This window comes from Protobothrops mucrosquamatus, unplaced genomic scaffold (assembly GCF_001527695.2).
Source record: "Protobothrops mucrosquamatus isolate PMUCROS unplaced genomic scaffold, P.Mucros_1.0 scaffold2958, whole genome shotgun sequence".
Lineage (NCBI taxonomy): Eukaryota > Metazoa > Chordata > Lepidosauria > Squamata > Viperidae > Protobothrops > Protobothrops mucrosquamatus.
Genome location: NW_015388981.1, coordinates 76082 through 91007, shown reverse-complemented (window position 1 = coordinate 91007; position 14926 = coordinate 76082). Strand labels below are relative to the sequence as shown.

The 14926-nt window shown below is 47.4% G+C and overlaps 1 protein-coding gene across 1 annotated transcript in view; it reads right to left on the bottom strand.

The window, feature by feature from the left end:
• Positions 1–7176: 7176 nt before the first annotated feature.
• LOC114923337 (zinc finger protein 2 homolog) overlaps positions 7177–14926 on the bottom strand; it is a 19827-nt gene continuing 12077 nt past the window's right edge. Inside the window, exon 5 of the mRNA XM_029286129.1 lies at positions 7177–7970. Coding sequence (XP_029141962.1) covers positions 7177–7970 — 794 coding nt within the window. The remainder of the gene's footprint in view (positions 7971–14926) is intronic.

Here is a 14926-nt window from a genome sequence, read left to right as displayed (position 1 = left end):
CACCAGGGACCCCCGAGCTGGAAGGGAATAGAGTGGGGAGGGGTCTTCTAAGATCTGGGCGGGGCTTGCCCGCATCTGGGCATGCGCGGTGGGAAAGCAGGCTGCTCCTGCAGCTGGAGGCTCGGGCGCTTTTTTTCTCCTCCGCGGACCGCAGGGAGAACAGCCCCTCCCCTCCCCAGCCTCCAAGTTCTTGCAGCTGCCTCCTCCCTCTTCCTTCCAAAGGGATGGAGGTGGGACTTCAACTCCCAGAATTCCTCAGCCAGGCACACTGGCTGAGGAATGCTGGGAGTTGAAGTCCACCAGTCACAAAAGGGCCCAGTTGGAAGACCCCTGGCTTAAAGCATCCTGGCTGAGGAATGCTGGGAGTTGAAGTCCCGCCAGTCACACAAGGGCCCAGTTTGAAGACCCCTGGCTTAAAGCTGAGGAATTCTGGGAGTTGAAGTCCCGCCAGTCACCAAAGGGCCCAGTTTGAAGACCCCTGTCTTAAAGCATCCCGGCTGAGGAATTCTGGGAGTTGAAGTCCACCAGTCACAACAGGGCCCAGTTTGAAGACCCCTCTCTTAAAGCCTCCTGGCTGAGGAATGCTGGGAGTTGAAGTCCCATAAGTCACAACAGGGCCCAGTTTGAAGACCCCTGTCTTAAACCATCCTGGCTGAGGAATGCTGGGAGTTGAAGTCCACCAGTCACACAAGGGCCCAGTTTGAAGACCCCTGTCTTAAAGCTGAGGAATTCTGGGAGTTGAAGTCCCATAAGTCACAACAGGGCCCAGTTTGAAGACCCCTCTCTTAAAGCATCCTGGCTGAGGGATTCTGGGAGTTGAAGTCCACCAGTCACAAAAGGGCCCAGTTTGAAGACCCCTGTCTTAAAGCCTCCTGGCTGAGGAATTCTGGGAGTTGAAGTCCACCAGTCATCAAAGGGCCACATTTGAAGACCCCCCCTGTCTTGGAGAGAGGAAGCCAGGGATGGGGCTCCCTCCTGAGGGCGGGGCTGGTCCCCACATGCCGGAAGGCGAACTTGTGTATGTGGGGGGTCTCTGGAAGTGCCCTCCCCCCCCATGGGGGTCTTTTCCAGGGAGGTGGGAGGGAGGGAACAGCAGGACCCCCCCAAAAAAACCCTGCAGCGAAACCACACGTTTGGATTGGGAAGAGGTAGGCTGGCTTCTCTCCAGGGATTGGAGACACCCGTGTCAGGTTTCAAGCATTCACACATGACTTGCATCCAAACGGCTCATAGCTGGAAGGGAGAGGAGGGGAGAAGCCAGGATGGGAAGCCAGACTATAAACCCTGGTTTGCAGAAGACGAGGCAGACCCTCCCCTTCCCCAGCCTGAACCCTCCTCTCCCCAGCCATGGAGCCTGACTGCAGGGGGTTGGACTAGATGACCTCCGAGGTGCCCTCCAACTCTGTCATTCTATGATTCTGTCAGGGTCTCCTGCTTGAGCAGGGGGCTGGACTAGAGGACCTCCGAGGTCCCTTCCAAGCTCTGTGATTCTATGATTCTGTCAGGGTCTCCTCCTCGAGCAGGGGGTGGATTAGATGGCCTCCAAGGTCCCCTCCAACTCTGCCCTTCTGTGATTCTGTCAGGGTCCCCTCCTTGAGCAGGGGTTGGACTGGATGACCTCCAAGGTCCCGTCCAGCTTTGTAATTCTGTCAGGGTCTCCTGCTTGAGCAGGGGGCTGGACTAGATGACCTCCAGAGTCACTTCCAGCTCTGTCCTTCTATGATTCTGTCAGGGTCTCCTGCTTGAGCAGGGGGTTGGACTAGATGACCTCCAAGGTCCCTTCCAACTCTTTTAATTCTATAAGGGTCTATCGCTCGAGCAGGGGCTGGACTAGATGACCTCCAAGGTCCCTTCCAGCTCTTTTAATTCTATAATGGTTTATCGCTTGAGCAGGGGTCTGGACTAGATGACCTCCGAGGTCCCTTTCAACTCTGCCCTTCTGTGATTCTGTAAGGGTCTCCTGCTCGAGCAGGGGGTTGGACTAGATGACCTCCAGGGTCCCTTCCATCTCTGTCATTCTGTGATTCTGTCAAATTCTGATGCTCGAGCAGGGGGTTGGACTAGATGACCTCCGAGGTCCCTTTCAACTCTGCCCTTCTGTGATTCTGTAAGGGTCTCCTGCTCGAGCAGGGGGTTGGACTAGATGACCTCCGAGGTCCCTTCCAACTCTTGTCATTCTCTGTCAGGGGTCTGTCTTCAAACTCGGCCTTTTTGTGACTCATGGACTTCAACGCCCAGAATTCCTCGGCCAGCCTGCCTGGCTGAGGAATTCTGGGAGTTGAAGTCCACGAGTCACAAAAGGGCCGAGTTTGAAGACCCCTGTTCTACGTTCTAGGTCAGGACTAGGCCACCTTGGCTCTTTTATGACGGGTGGACTTCAACTCCCAGAATTCCTGAGCCAGCCTGGCTCAGCTTGGAAACCTCTCCCTTTCCCCTCAGCATGGCTGGCTCAGGAATTCTGGGAGTTGAAGTCCACGCGTCATAAAAGAGCCAAGGTGGCCTAGCCCTGTAAATCTATGCAAAGCAAGCGGCCCTGCCCCATCTTCCATCTGCTTCAGCCTTCTCCCCGCACATGCGCAAAGGGGCTCACCTCGTGCTCTCCTCCACCCCACGCCCCGTTTTTCCTCGCCTGCCATTTGGCATTTGGCAAATCTGGCGCAGCGATTGGACGCAGCGCCTGCCAATCAACCATCCCTGAACGGGGCGGCGCCGTGGACGCAGGGCTCCGCCCGAGCGAACGAAAGGAAAAGCAGCGGGGGCTGCTATTGGTTGCGCAATCCGCGTCGCTAGGGGAAGACGGGCCAATCGGCAAGCAGCAGGGATGCCCCGCCCCTCCAGGTTGCTCTCTTAACCCCTGCGCTGCTGAGGCGGAGCGAAGCCGAATAAGGGACAGAGAAGAGTAGGATAGTGCTATGCTATGCTAATATATATATTATAGTATATAATATAGTATAGTATATTTTCCAAGCAACTCCTACTCCTATAATATATATTAATTATATATTAATTATATATTATATTATATTATATTTTTATATTTTCCAAGTAACTCCTACTCCTATAATATATAATATTAATTATATATTATATTATATAGTATAGTATATTTAGTATAGTATAGTATGGTATATATATTCTATTATCATATTTTCCAAGCAACTCCTACTCCTATAATATATATTAATTATATATTATATTATATTTTTATTTTTTCCAAGTAACTCCTACTCCTATAATATATAATATTAATTATATATTATATTGTATAGTACAGTATAGTATAGTATATTTAGTATGGTATATATATTCTATTATCATATATTTTCCAAGCAATTCCTACTCCTATAATATATATTAATTATATATTATATTATATTTTTATATTTTCCAAATAATTCCTACTCCTATAATATATAATATTAATTATATATTATATAGTATAGTATAGTATATTTAGTATGGTATAGTATGGTATATATATTCTATTATCATATATTTTCCAAGCAATTCCTACTCCTATAATATATATTAATTATATATTATATTATATTTTTATATTTTCCAAGTAGTTCCTACTCCTATAATATATATTAATTATATATTATATAGTATAGTATAGTATATTTAGTATAGTATAGTATGGTATAGTATGGTATATATATTCTATTATCATATATTTTCCAAGTAACTCCTACTCCTATAATATATATTAATTATATATTATATTATATTATATTATATTATATTATATTATATTATATTATATTATATTAGTATAGTATAGTATAGTATAGTATAGTATAGTATAGTATAGTATAGTATAGTATAGTATAGTATAGTATAGTATAGTATAGTATAGTATAGTATAGTATGGTATATATATTCTATTATAGTATATTATATTTTTCAAATAACTCCTACTCCTATAATATATATTAATTATATATTATATTATATTATGGTATATTATATTATAATATAGTATATTTTTATATTTTCCAAGTAACTCCTACTCCTATAATATATGTTAATTATATATTATGTTATAGTATAGAATAATATTTTCCAAGTAACTCCTACTCCTATAATATATAATATTAATTATATTGTTGCTAATCCTTACCGGAACGTGAGTTCTTGTGTGTTGAGCCCGGCAGGGCTTGACATATATATTATATTATACTATATTATAGTATATTATAGTATATTATAGTATAGCATGGTATGGTATATATTATTATAGTATATTATAATATCTTCCAAGTAACTCCTACTCCTATAATATATATTAATTATATATCATATCATATCATATATATTATTACATTATATCATATTTATTATATTTATTCATTATATTTATTATATTATGCAGGTCATCCTTGACTTACGGTCACTTTCGTGACCGCTCAGACTTAACAACGGCACTCAAAAAAAGGTCCGACAGTCGTGGTTTTTTTTTCACCGTTACGACCTTTGCAGCATCGTGATCGACATTCAGACGCTTTGGCAACCGGTTCACATTTTACGACGGTCGCAGTGACTCGATCCGCTTTTGTGACCTCCCAACTAGTCAAAAGGGTTCAAAAGCCGGATTTGCTTAACGACCGCGGGACTCACTTGACAAATTGCAGGGACTGACTTCACAAGGGTTGGCCAGAGAAGTGGTAAAATGGGGGGCAAAAGTCCCCCAAGAAAGGTCCCTCTCAACCAGTTGCGGTCGTATAAAATAAAATAAAATAAAATAAATACAATTAAAATAATGTTAAATAAAATAAAAAATATATAGTATCGTATCGCATAGTATGTATCGTGTCGTATTTTATTTTATAGTATCTTATAGTATCGTACCGTGTTAGCATAATATAATATAGGTAGTCCTGTAAAAAAAGGAATAAAATCATAAAAGACAAATGAAATACAAACCAGTAAAATAAAATAAATAAAACCATAACATTAATAAAATAAAGATCAAGTAATAAAATGAAATAAAAATAAAATCGAAAATAGAATACAAATAAAAATAAAAAATAAAATAAAAAATAAATAAAAATAAAAATAAAATCAAAAATAGAATTAAATTGAAATGAAATAAAAAATAAAATAAATAAAATAAAACTGAAATGAAATAAAATACAAATAAAATAAAATAAAAATTAAATTAAATTAAAAATAAATAAAATTAAAATGTTAAATAATATAAAAAATATAGTATAGAATCGTATAGTATGTATCGTGTCATATTTTATTTTATAGTATCATATAGTATTGTATCGTATCGTGTTAGTATAATATAGGTAGTCCTGTAAAAAAATGAATACAATAATAAAAGACAGTAAAATAAAATAAATAAAACCATAACATTAATAAAATAAAGATAAAGTAATAAAATAAAAATAAAATCAAAAATAGAATAAAATAAAATAGAGTAAAAATAAAAATAAAAAATAAAAAATAAATAAAATAATAAAATAAATAAAAATAAAATCGAAAATAGAATTAAAATAAAATAAAAAATAAAATAAGATAAATAAAACTGAAATGAAATAAAATACAAATAAAATAAAAAAATAAAAAAATAAAAATGTTAAATAAAATAATAAAAAATAAATAGTATAGTATAGTATAGTATAATATAATATAGTAATCATATTTGTATAATAATAATATAGGACTATAGGTAGTCCTGTAAAAAAATGAATAAAACAATAAAATACAAATAAAATACCAATGAGTAAAATAAAATAATAAAATTATTAAAATAAAATATACAATAAAATATACAATAAAATAAAATAAAAATAAAAAATAAAATAATTAAAATAAAATTGAAATGAAATGAAATAAAAATTAAAAAAATAAAAAATATTAAAATAAAGTTAAAAATAAAAAATATACTATACTATACTATACTATACTATAGTAAATTAATTAAATTAAATTAAATTAAATTAAATTAAATTAAATTATTAAATTAAATTAAATTAAATTAATTAAATTAAATTGAAACTAACTAAACTAAACTAAACTAAACTAAAAATAAACAAGCTCAGCCCGGCCTTTCAAAAGTAACATCTACCGCTTTATTGTCGTTCTTTAAAGAGTATACAGTAGGAACTCGGTGGAAAACGCGAACGGGCCAGTTTCCGGAGCAGAGCTACTACGCCCACCGCTGCCGACCAACGTCGGGAATTGGAACCGGACACCCCCAGCCTCTCCTCCCAAATTCTACGCTGGCTATAAATAACGAAATAGCTTTGCCTACGTGCAGTTCAGGCTGGTAAGATGGACCAAGGAGGGGCTAGGACGCAGCCCCCCCCGAGAGATCCAGAAGATTCCGGGGGGGGCGTATCTTCTGACCCTCGGAGACGGACCAGGAGACCCTCCTCTGTCTTTGCAGGGACGAACTCCCGCTCTCTGTTTTTCAAGTCGTACGTTTGGCGGTGTCCCGTAGCGAAACCGGGGTCCCCGTACCGATCACACCGCGGCGGGAGGCACCGTTCGCAGAACCTGCCCTCCTCTTCCTCCGTTTCCAGGCTCCTTCTCCCCCGTGGGACGGCCCTTGGAGACTGGCCAAGGGTTAACACCGAGAGGGAGGGGGATAAGCCAAATCGTTGCCCCTTGTATGTAGCCCCTCTAAACTGGCACTGCGGGCAGCTACTCCGCCTACGGGCACTCATCCCGATTTTCCACCCTCTCTGGAGCTTTTCCTACGGAATACTCGCTCGCCCCCCATTTTGCTCCATCTCGGGAGCTTTTCCAGAACTTGAGGACAGCCATTTGTCCGGCGTTCTGCTTGGGTAGGGGGATTGGACTAGAAGACCTCCGAGGTCCGTTCCAACTCTTGTCGGGTCTGCGTTCCGAGTATTCCCGCACTCCGCAACAGAGCTCAGAGCTCCCGAGTCTCTCCGAATACCGGCTCAATCCTACACAGCTATAGTGTCTCCTCCCCAGCTCTCAGGGACCCCAGGCCAAGGTGCCAGGGGCTGGGGTCCCTCTCACCCACGCCCAGAAAGAAAGGCATCTTCTACCCAACATCCAGGGGCTCAGGGACACACCTTGGAGGCAGGAAGGACTTCCGCGTGGCTCGAGACGCCTGTGCGCAAATGTCGAGGGTGGGAGGGAGAGAGAGACGCACAGACGCGGTGCACCAGCAGCAGAGAGATCCCCCCTCCTCTAATTTGGCTGCTGGATCTGTTGGGCTGGGTATCCTGGGCGGAGAACCGCTTCCATCTCGGCCGCGGTGATGTTTCTGTGGCTGCGTTGATGCGCCCGCATGTTGGAGCCTTGGCTGAAGACGCGCGGGCAGAGCGGGCAGGCGTAGGGCTTCTCGCCCGTGTGGAGGCGCTCGTGCGAGACCAGGTTCGACTTCTGGGAGAAGCGCTTCGGGCAGCGGCTGCAGGCGTACGGCTTCTCCCCGGTGTGGATCCGGATGTGGGCCACCAGGTAGGGCTTGCATCGGAACTGCTTGGCGCACACCGGGCAAACGAAGGGGCGGTCGATCACCGGCTGGGGCGAGGGCGGAGGAAGGATGCCGGCCAGCTGGGGCAACGGCGTGGTTCCCCGGACGCAGGGCAGGAAGGCCTCTGCAGCCGGGCGTGCGTGCTGGAAGGGGTCCAGGCCCAGAGATTCGGGGGACGGGCGCTGCTGGCTGGAGAACGGCTCCCCGTTGAAGGCCTCGAGGGGGTGCGGGCTGCCGTGGGCCAGGGGCTCCCGCGAGTGAATTTTCTGGTGGGAGATGAGGTTGGGCTTGTGGCGGAAGCTCTTCCCGCACTGGACGCAGACGTACGGCTTCTCGCCGGTGTGGATGTGTTGGTGGGAGGCCAGGTAGGCCTTGCTGCCGAAGGACTTGCCGCACTCCTGACACTGGTAGCGCCGCTCGCCGGTATGCACTTGCCGGTGGGCCAGCAGGTTGGGCTTGTGTCGGAAGCTCTTGCCGCACTGCGCGCAGGCGTACGGCCGGTCAGTGGCCAGGTGGGCCAACGCCTCCGCCTTGGGCACCGAGCCGGCGATCCCCTCGGCGGCCATGTGGGCCATCTGGTGGGTGACCAGCTCCTCCCAGCCGTGGAAGCTCCAGCCGCACTGATCACAGATAAACTCCCCGTTGCTCAGAAGGCCGGGCGCCTGGTGGCCGGGTAGAGGCTGGGGCCCGTAGCCGAGGGCCCAAGGGTTGAAGCTGGCCGCTGGCGGGCCCTGCTGATGCAAGGCCATCTCCGGCCAGAAAGGCAGCGTGCCCTCGCCCTGGCTGCTGGGGAAGGGGCTGGCCCCGGTGCCCGTCTCACCCTCCTGGGGCCCAGCCAGATCTGTGGCGTGTGGCGAGCGTCCGGCTGCCGGGGGGACGGTCCGGGACCACTTGCGGACGTGGAGACGACGGTGGGCAGCCAAGGCGATGCGTCCCAAGAAGCTCCTTCGGCACTTGGGGCACTTGTAGGGCTTCTCCCGCTTCCGAGGGCTGGCCTTCGGCTCCGGGCTGGCCTCCCCTTCCCCTGAAGGGGGCGCCCTTCCTCCGGCCTTCGAAACCGGCCTCTTGGGCTTCTTAACCGCCGTCGAGGAATGGGGGACGGCGCGGGGCTTCTTCGTCTCCTCGGAAACCCCTGGCAGACCCTCGGTGGCGTTCTCCTCCTGCTCCGCTCTCACAGCTGCAACGAGACACATCGCCCGGAGGGGGGTGTTGAACCCAGCACATCTGGGGAAGCTCTGACACAGGAACCCCCCCCACACACACACACACCTCGCTGGCTGGAGATTTCGTCCCCCCCCTTCTGGAGCTGCTTCCTGGGTGTGTTTGCACCACAAAAAGAGAGATTCCATCCCCTCCTGACTTTGGGGATCCCCTCGCCCACAAAGTCCAGATGGGATATTTCTTTCTTTCTTTCTTTCTTTCTTTTTCTTTCTTTCTTTCTTTCTTTCTTTTTCTTTCTCTCTCTCCCTCTCTCCCTTCCTTCCTTCCTTCTTTCTTTTATCTTTTTCTCTTTCCTTTCTTTCTTTCTTTCCTTTCTTTTCTTCCTTCCTTCCCTTTTCTTTCTCCCTTTCCTTCCTTCTTTTTCCATTTTCTTTTCCTTCATTTTTTCTTTCTTTCTTTCTTTCTTTCTTTCTTTCTTTCTTTCTTTCTCTTTCTTTCTTTCTATTTTCTCTTTATTTTCTTTCTCCTTCCTTCGTCTTTTCTTTTATTTCCTTCCTTCCTTTCTTCCCTTTCTATTTTTTTCCTTCCTTTCTGTCTTTTCTTTTTCTCTTCATTGTCTTTCTCCTTCCATCCTTTTTTCTTTCTCTTTTCTTTCCCTTCCTTTTTTTCTTTCTCTTTTCTTTTTCTCTCGATTCTTTCTTTCCTCTCCTTTCTGTCTTTTCTTTTTCCTTTCTTTGTTTCCTTCCTCTTCTTTTTTTCCTTCCTTTTTTCTCTTTGCCTTCTTTTTCTCTTTCTTTCCTCCGTCTATTTTCTATTCTTTCTTTCTTCTCTTTCCTTCCTTTCTTTTCTGTCTTTTCTTTTTCTCTATTCTTTCTTTCCTTCCTTCCTTCCTTCTTTTCTGTCTTTCCTTTTCCTTCCTTCCTTCCTCCTTCCCTCCCTATTTATATTTCATATTTCTAAACCCCGCATCTCCACAAACCCCTAGCAAACCCCATCTTTGCCTCTTGGCGTCCAGGGAAGAAATGACCCCATCCAGGCAGAATCATCCCACAACACCCTGAGCCCGTGCAGAATCACAGAGACCCAATGGTGGGATTCAGCTGGTTCGCACCAGTTGAGCAGAACCGGAAGCTAAAATTTGCTGACTTCAGAGAACCGGCTGAATGCACACTGCTTCTGGAAGTCTGTTCTAGGCCTCGGAGGCCTGGAGGAGGCCTGTCAGGCCTAGAACGGCCCGCCAGAAGTGCATGGATGCCACTTCCGGAAGTCCGTTCTAAGCCTCGGAGGTCTGGAGGAGACCTCCCAGGCCTAGAACGGCCCGCTGGAAGTGCGTGGATGCCACTTCCGGAAGTCTGTTCTAGGCCTCAGAGGCCTGGAGGAGGCCACCCAGGCCTAGAACGGCCCACCAGAAGTGCGTGGATGCCACTTCCGGAAGTCCATTCTAAGCCTGGGAGGCCTGGAGGAGGAGGCCTCCCAGGCTTAGAAAGGCCCACCAGAAGTGCATGGATGCCACTTCCGGAAGTCCGTTATAGGACTCGGAGTCCTGGAGGAGGCCTCCCAGTCCTAGAACGGCCCACCAGAAGTACATGGATGCCACTTCCGGAAGTCCATTCTAAGCCTCGGAGGCCTGGAGGCCTCCCCAGCCTAGAACAGCCCACCGGAAGTGTGTGGATGCAACTTCCGGAAGTCCGTTCTAGGCTTCGTAGGCCTGGAGGAGGCCTCCCAGGCTTAGAAAGGCCCACCGGAAGTGCATGGATGCCACTTCCGGAAGTCCGTTCTAGGACTCGGAGTCCTGGAGGAGACCTCCCAGGCCTAGAACGGCCCACCAGAAGTACATGGATGCCACTTCCGGAAGTCCATTCTAAGCCTCGGAGGCCTGGAGGAGGCCTCCCAGGCTTAGAAAGGCCCACCGGAAGTGCATGGATGCCACTTCCGGAAGTCCGTTCTAGGACTCGGAGTCCTGGAGGAGGCCTCCCCAGCCTAGAACGGCCTGCCAGAAGTGCGTGGATGCCACTTCCGGAAGTCGGTTCTAAGCTTCGGAGGCCTGGAGGAGGCCTCCCAGGCCTAGAACGGCCCGCCGGAAGTGCGTGGATGCCACTTCCGGAAGTCCGTTCTAGGCCTCAGAGGCCCAGGCCTGCATCCAATAAGAGAACCGGTTGCTCAAGTATTTGAATCCCATCACTGCAGAGACCCCTCCCACACACCAATGCCCTGCCCGGAACCTCCTCCCCCCCCCCCGTTTACCTGGGCTGTCTCCGTCCTGCTCCGGGGATGGCACGGTCCCGATCCGGGGCACTTCACCTCGTGCCAGCTGGCACAGCAATTCAGGGATGGCCAGCAGGCATTCTGTAGAGGGACAAAAGCAGAAACAGGTGTTGGGGGGGGCAAGCAACAGCCCAAAAGACTCACCCTCTTTTTTCGAACCTCCCCCCCTTGTTGCCTTTGGTAAAATCGTCCACAATCCTAGGATTGCGTAAACGGAGGCACAGAATCAAGCAACAAAGATGATTAGGGGACTGGAGGCTAAAGCATATAAGGAACGGTTGCTGGAATTGGGTCTGTCTAGTTTAAGGAAGAGAAGGACGAGGGGGGACAGGATAGCAGCCTTCCAGTATCTCAGGAGTTGCCACAAAGAAGAGGGAGTCAGGCTATTCTCCAAGGCGCCTGAAGGCAGGACAAGAAGCAACGGATGGAAGCTAATCAAGGAGAGAAGCAACCTAGAACTAAGGAGAAACTTCCCGACAGTCAGAACAATTATCCAGTGGAACCACCTGCCTCCAGAAGCGGTGAATGCTCCAACACTGGAAGTTTTTAAGAAGAGAGTGGACAGCCATTTGTCCGAAATGGTCTAGGGTTTCCTGCCTGAGCAAGGGGTTGGACTAGATGACCTCCAAGGTCCCTTCCAACTTTATTATTATTATTATTATTATTATTATTAATTATTATTATTATTATTATTATTATTACCACCACTTTATAAAAACCCTAGCGAGGCCACACCTGGAATATTGCAGCCAATTTTGCTCCCCGTATCAGAAAAAAGAGATGGGAGAGTTTGGAAAAAAAAAATTCAGAGAAGGGCAACTAAGAGGATCCGAGGCCCGGAGGCTAAAACATAGGAAGAACGGCTGCGTGATTTGGGGTTTGGCCGGTCTAAAGAAAAGAAGAAATAGGGGAGACAGTTATTCCGATATTTGAGAGGCTGCCCCAAAGAAAAGGGGGTCAGCTTATTCTCCAAAGCACCAGAGAGGGCAGGATGAGAAACAAGGGTTGGAAACTGATCAAAGAGAGAAGCAACCTGTAATTAAGGAGGCACTTCCTGACAGTGAGGGCAGTGAACCGGTGGAACAGCTTGCCACCAGAAATCGTGGGCGCTCCATCCCTGGAGGTTTTTAAGAAGAGGCTAGAGACAGTCCCTTGTCTGAGACAGTATAGGTCCTCCTTCCTATACTTCTATAAAGGTCTCTTGCTTAAGCAGGGGGTTGAACTAGATGACCTCTGAGGTCCCTTCCAACTCTACCATTCTATGATTCTGTAAGGGTCTCCTGCTTGGGCAGGGGGTCAGACTAGATGACCTCCAAGATCCCTTCCGGCTCCTTGATTCTGTAAGGGTCTCCTGCTCGGGCAAGGGGTCGGACTAGATGACCTCCAAGGTCCCTTCCGGCTCTGTGATTCTGTAAGGGTCTCCTGCTCGAGCAGGGGGGGTCGGACTAGATGACCTCCGGGGTCCCTTCCGGCTCTGTGATTCTGTAAGGGTCTCCCGCTCGAGCAGGGGGGTCGGACTAGATGACCTCCGAGGTCCGTTCCGACTCTGATCCGTCTGTGATTCTGTAAGGGTCTCCTGCTGGAGCCGGGGGGGGGGGTCGGACTAGACGACCTCCGAGGTCCCCCCTTCCCGCTCTTTGATATTCGATGATTCTCTGCCCCGGTTCTCCATTTGGGCAGCCCCAGGGCGTCCCCCTCCAGCCCACCCCGAGGCAAAGGGGGCGACCGGGCGGGCTTTACCCAACGAGGAGACCAGCTGGTAGTTCTCCACCATGACGCCGCGGTACAGATCCTTCTGCCATCCGGCCAGCTCTGCCCACTCCTCGGCCGAAAAGCAGACAGCCACGTCGGCGAAGGTCGCGGGCACCTGTCAGAAGGAGAGGCAGGTGAGGGGGCGCCTTAGGGAGAAGGGCCTTGGGTGGTGGTGGGGGGGGGGGGGGGGGGGGGGGGGGGGGGGGGGGGGGGGGGGGGGGGGGGGGGGGGGGGGGGGGGGGTGGGGTCCCGCCCTGGTTCCATCACAGCCAGGCAGAGAGATAGAGAGATAGAATAGAATAGAATAGAACAGAATAGAAAATAGAACAGAACAGAACAGAGCTGGAAGGGACCTTGGAGGTCTTCTAGTCCAGCCCCGTGCCACAGCCAGGCAGAGAGAGAGAGAGAGAGGGAGGGAGGGAGAGAGAGAAGAGTAGAATAGAATATAAACAATAGAACAGAATAGAAAATGGAATAGAATAGAATAAAATAGAATACAATAAGAATAGAATAGAATAGAAAATTGAAGAATAGAACAGAATATAGAACAGAACAGAAAATAGAATAGAAAATAGAATAGAATAGAATAGAAAAGAAAAGAAAAACGGAAAATAAAATAGAATGGAAAATTAGAATAGAATAGAATAGAATAGAATAGAAATAAAAAGAATAGAATAGAATAGAAATTAGAATGGAATGGAATAGAATGGAGCAGAGTGGAGTGGAGTGGAGTGGAATAGAATAGAATAGAATAGAATAGAAAATAGAAGAATAGAACAGAATATAGAATAAAACAGAATAGAAAATAGAATAGAAAATAGATTAGAGAATAGAAAATAGAATAGAATACAACAAGAATAGAATACAAAATAGAATAGAATAGAAAATAGAAGAATAGAATAGAACAGAATATAGAACAGAAAAGAATATAGAATAGAACAGGATATAGAATAGAATAGGGACCTTGGAGGTCTTCTAGTCCAGCCCCCTGCCACAGCCAGGGAGGGAGAGAGGGAGAGGGAGAGACCCCCAAAAGGGCCACAGAACTGCATCCCGGAGCCCCACAACTAGGGATGGGCCCTGGGGGAGGGCGGCCAAAGAGAGGAGGATCCCATGGGGGGAGTGTCATTGGAGCCCAAAGTCTGGAGGAAGAAGGCTGCCCCCCCCCCCATTGGAAAGCCGAAGCCTGAACTGGCTGCAGCTGCTTCCGTGCACGGGTTCAAACTATTCTATTCTATATTTTATATTCTATCCTATTCTATTCTATATTTTATATTCTATTCTGTATTCTATTCTATTCTATATTTTATAGTCTATTCTATTCTGTATTCTATTCTATATTTTATATTCTATTCTATTCTGTATTCTATTCTATATTTTATATTCTATTCTATCCTGTTCTATCCTATTCTATTCTATATTTTATATTCTATTCTATTCTATATTTTATATTCTATTTTATTCTGTATTCTATTCCGTATTTTATATTCTATTCTATATTTTATATTCTATTCTATTCTATTCTGTATTCTATTCTATATTTTCTATTCTATTCTATTCTATTCTATTCTATTCTCGGCGGAGAAGCCCCTTCCCCCCCCCTCTCTCCCCCACCGCCACCTCAAAGACGAGGGGCACGCAGAGCAGGGCCTCCGGCTCTAGTGGACGGAGTAAGGGGGGGTCGCAGCCCCCATTTCACCACCGGCCATCCCCCCGGCCCCTCCTCATCCCGCCTGCGCAGAAGAACCGTGTCCCCCCCCTCCCCCGGGGAAGCAGAGGGGACGCTGTCTGTCTGTGTGTGTGTGTGTGTAGGGGTGGGGAAGGGTCTCCAGGGCTTCCCCCGGGAAGGACGGCCGGAGAATAAGGGGAGGGGGCTGCCCCGGGGCCCGAGCAGACGAGGAGGAGGAGGAGGAGGAGCAGCAGCAGCAGCAGCCCCCTCCCTTCTCCACATCTGCCTCCCCTTTCCCACGACCTGGAGAGGGGGGTCTTGGGGGGGGCAGGGGAGACCCAGGCCCCCCTCTCGGCCTACCTGCCAGGGGCTCCCTCCGGCCATGGCTCTCTTCTTTCCTCCCCCCCCTTTTCCGGCCCCTCCCCTGGAGTGGGGGGGTGTCCCACAGACGCCCCTTCCCCACCGGGAGGACCCCCGTCCGCTCCAGCTGCTGCGCTTCGCCGGCTGCTCTTTTGTTAGGCTTTTTACGCTTGGGAGGAGGAGGGAGGAGGGAGGGAGGAGGAGGAGGAGCAGACCACAGCTGCACGCCGGGAAGTGTAGTCTTTCCAACCCCCCCC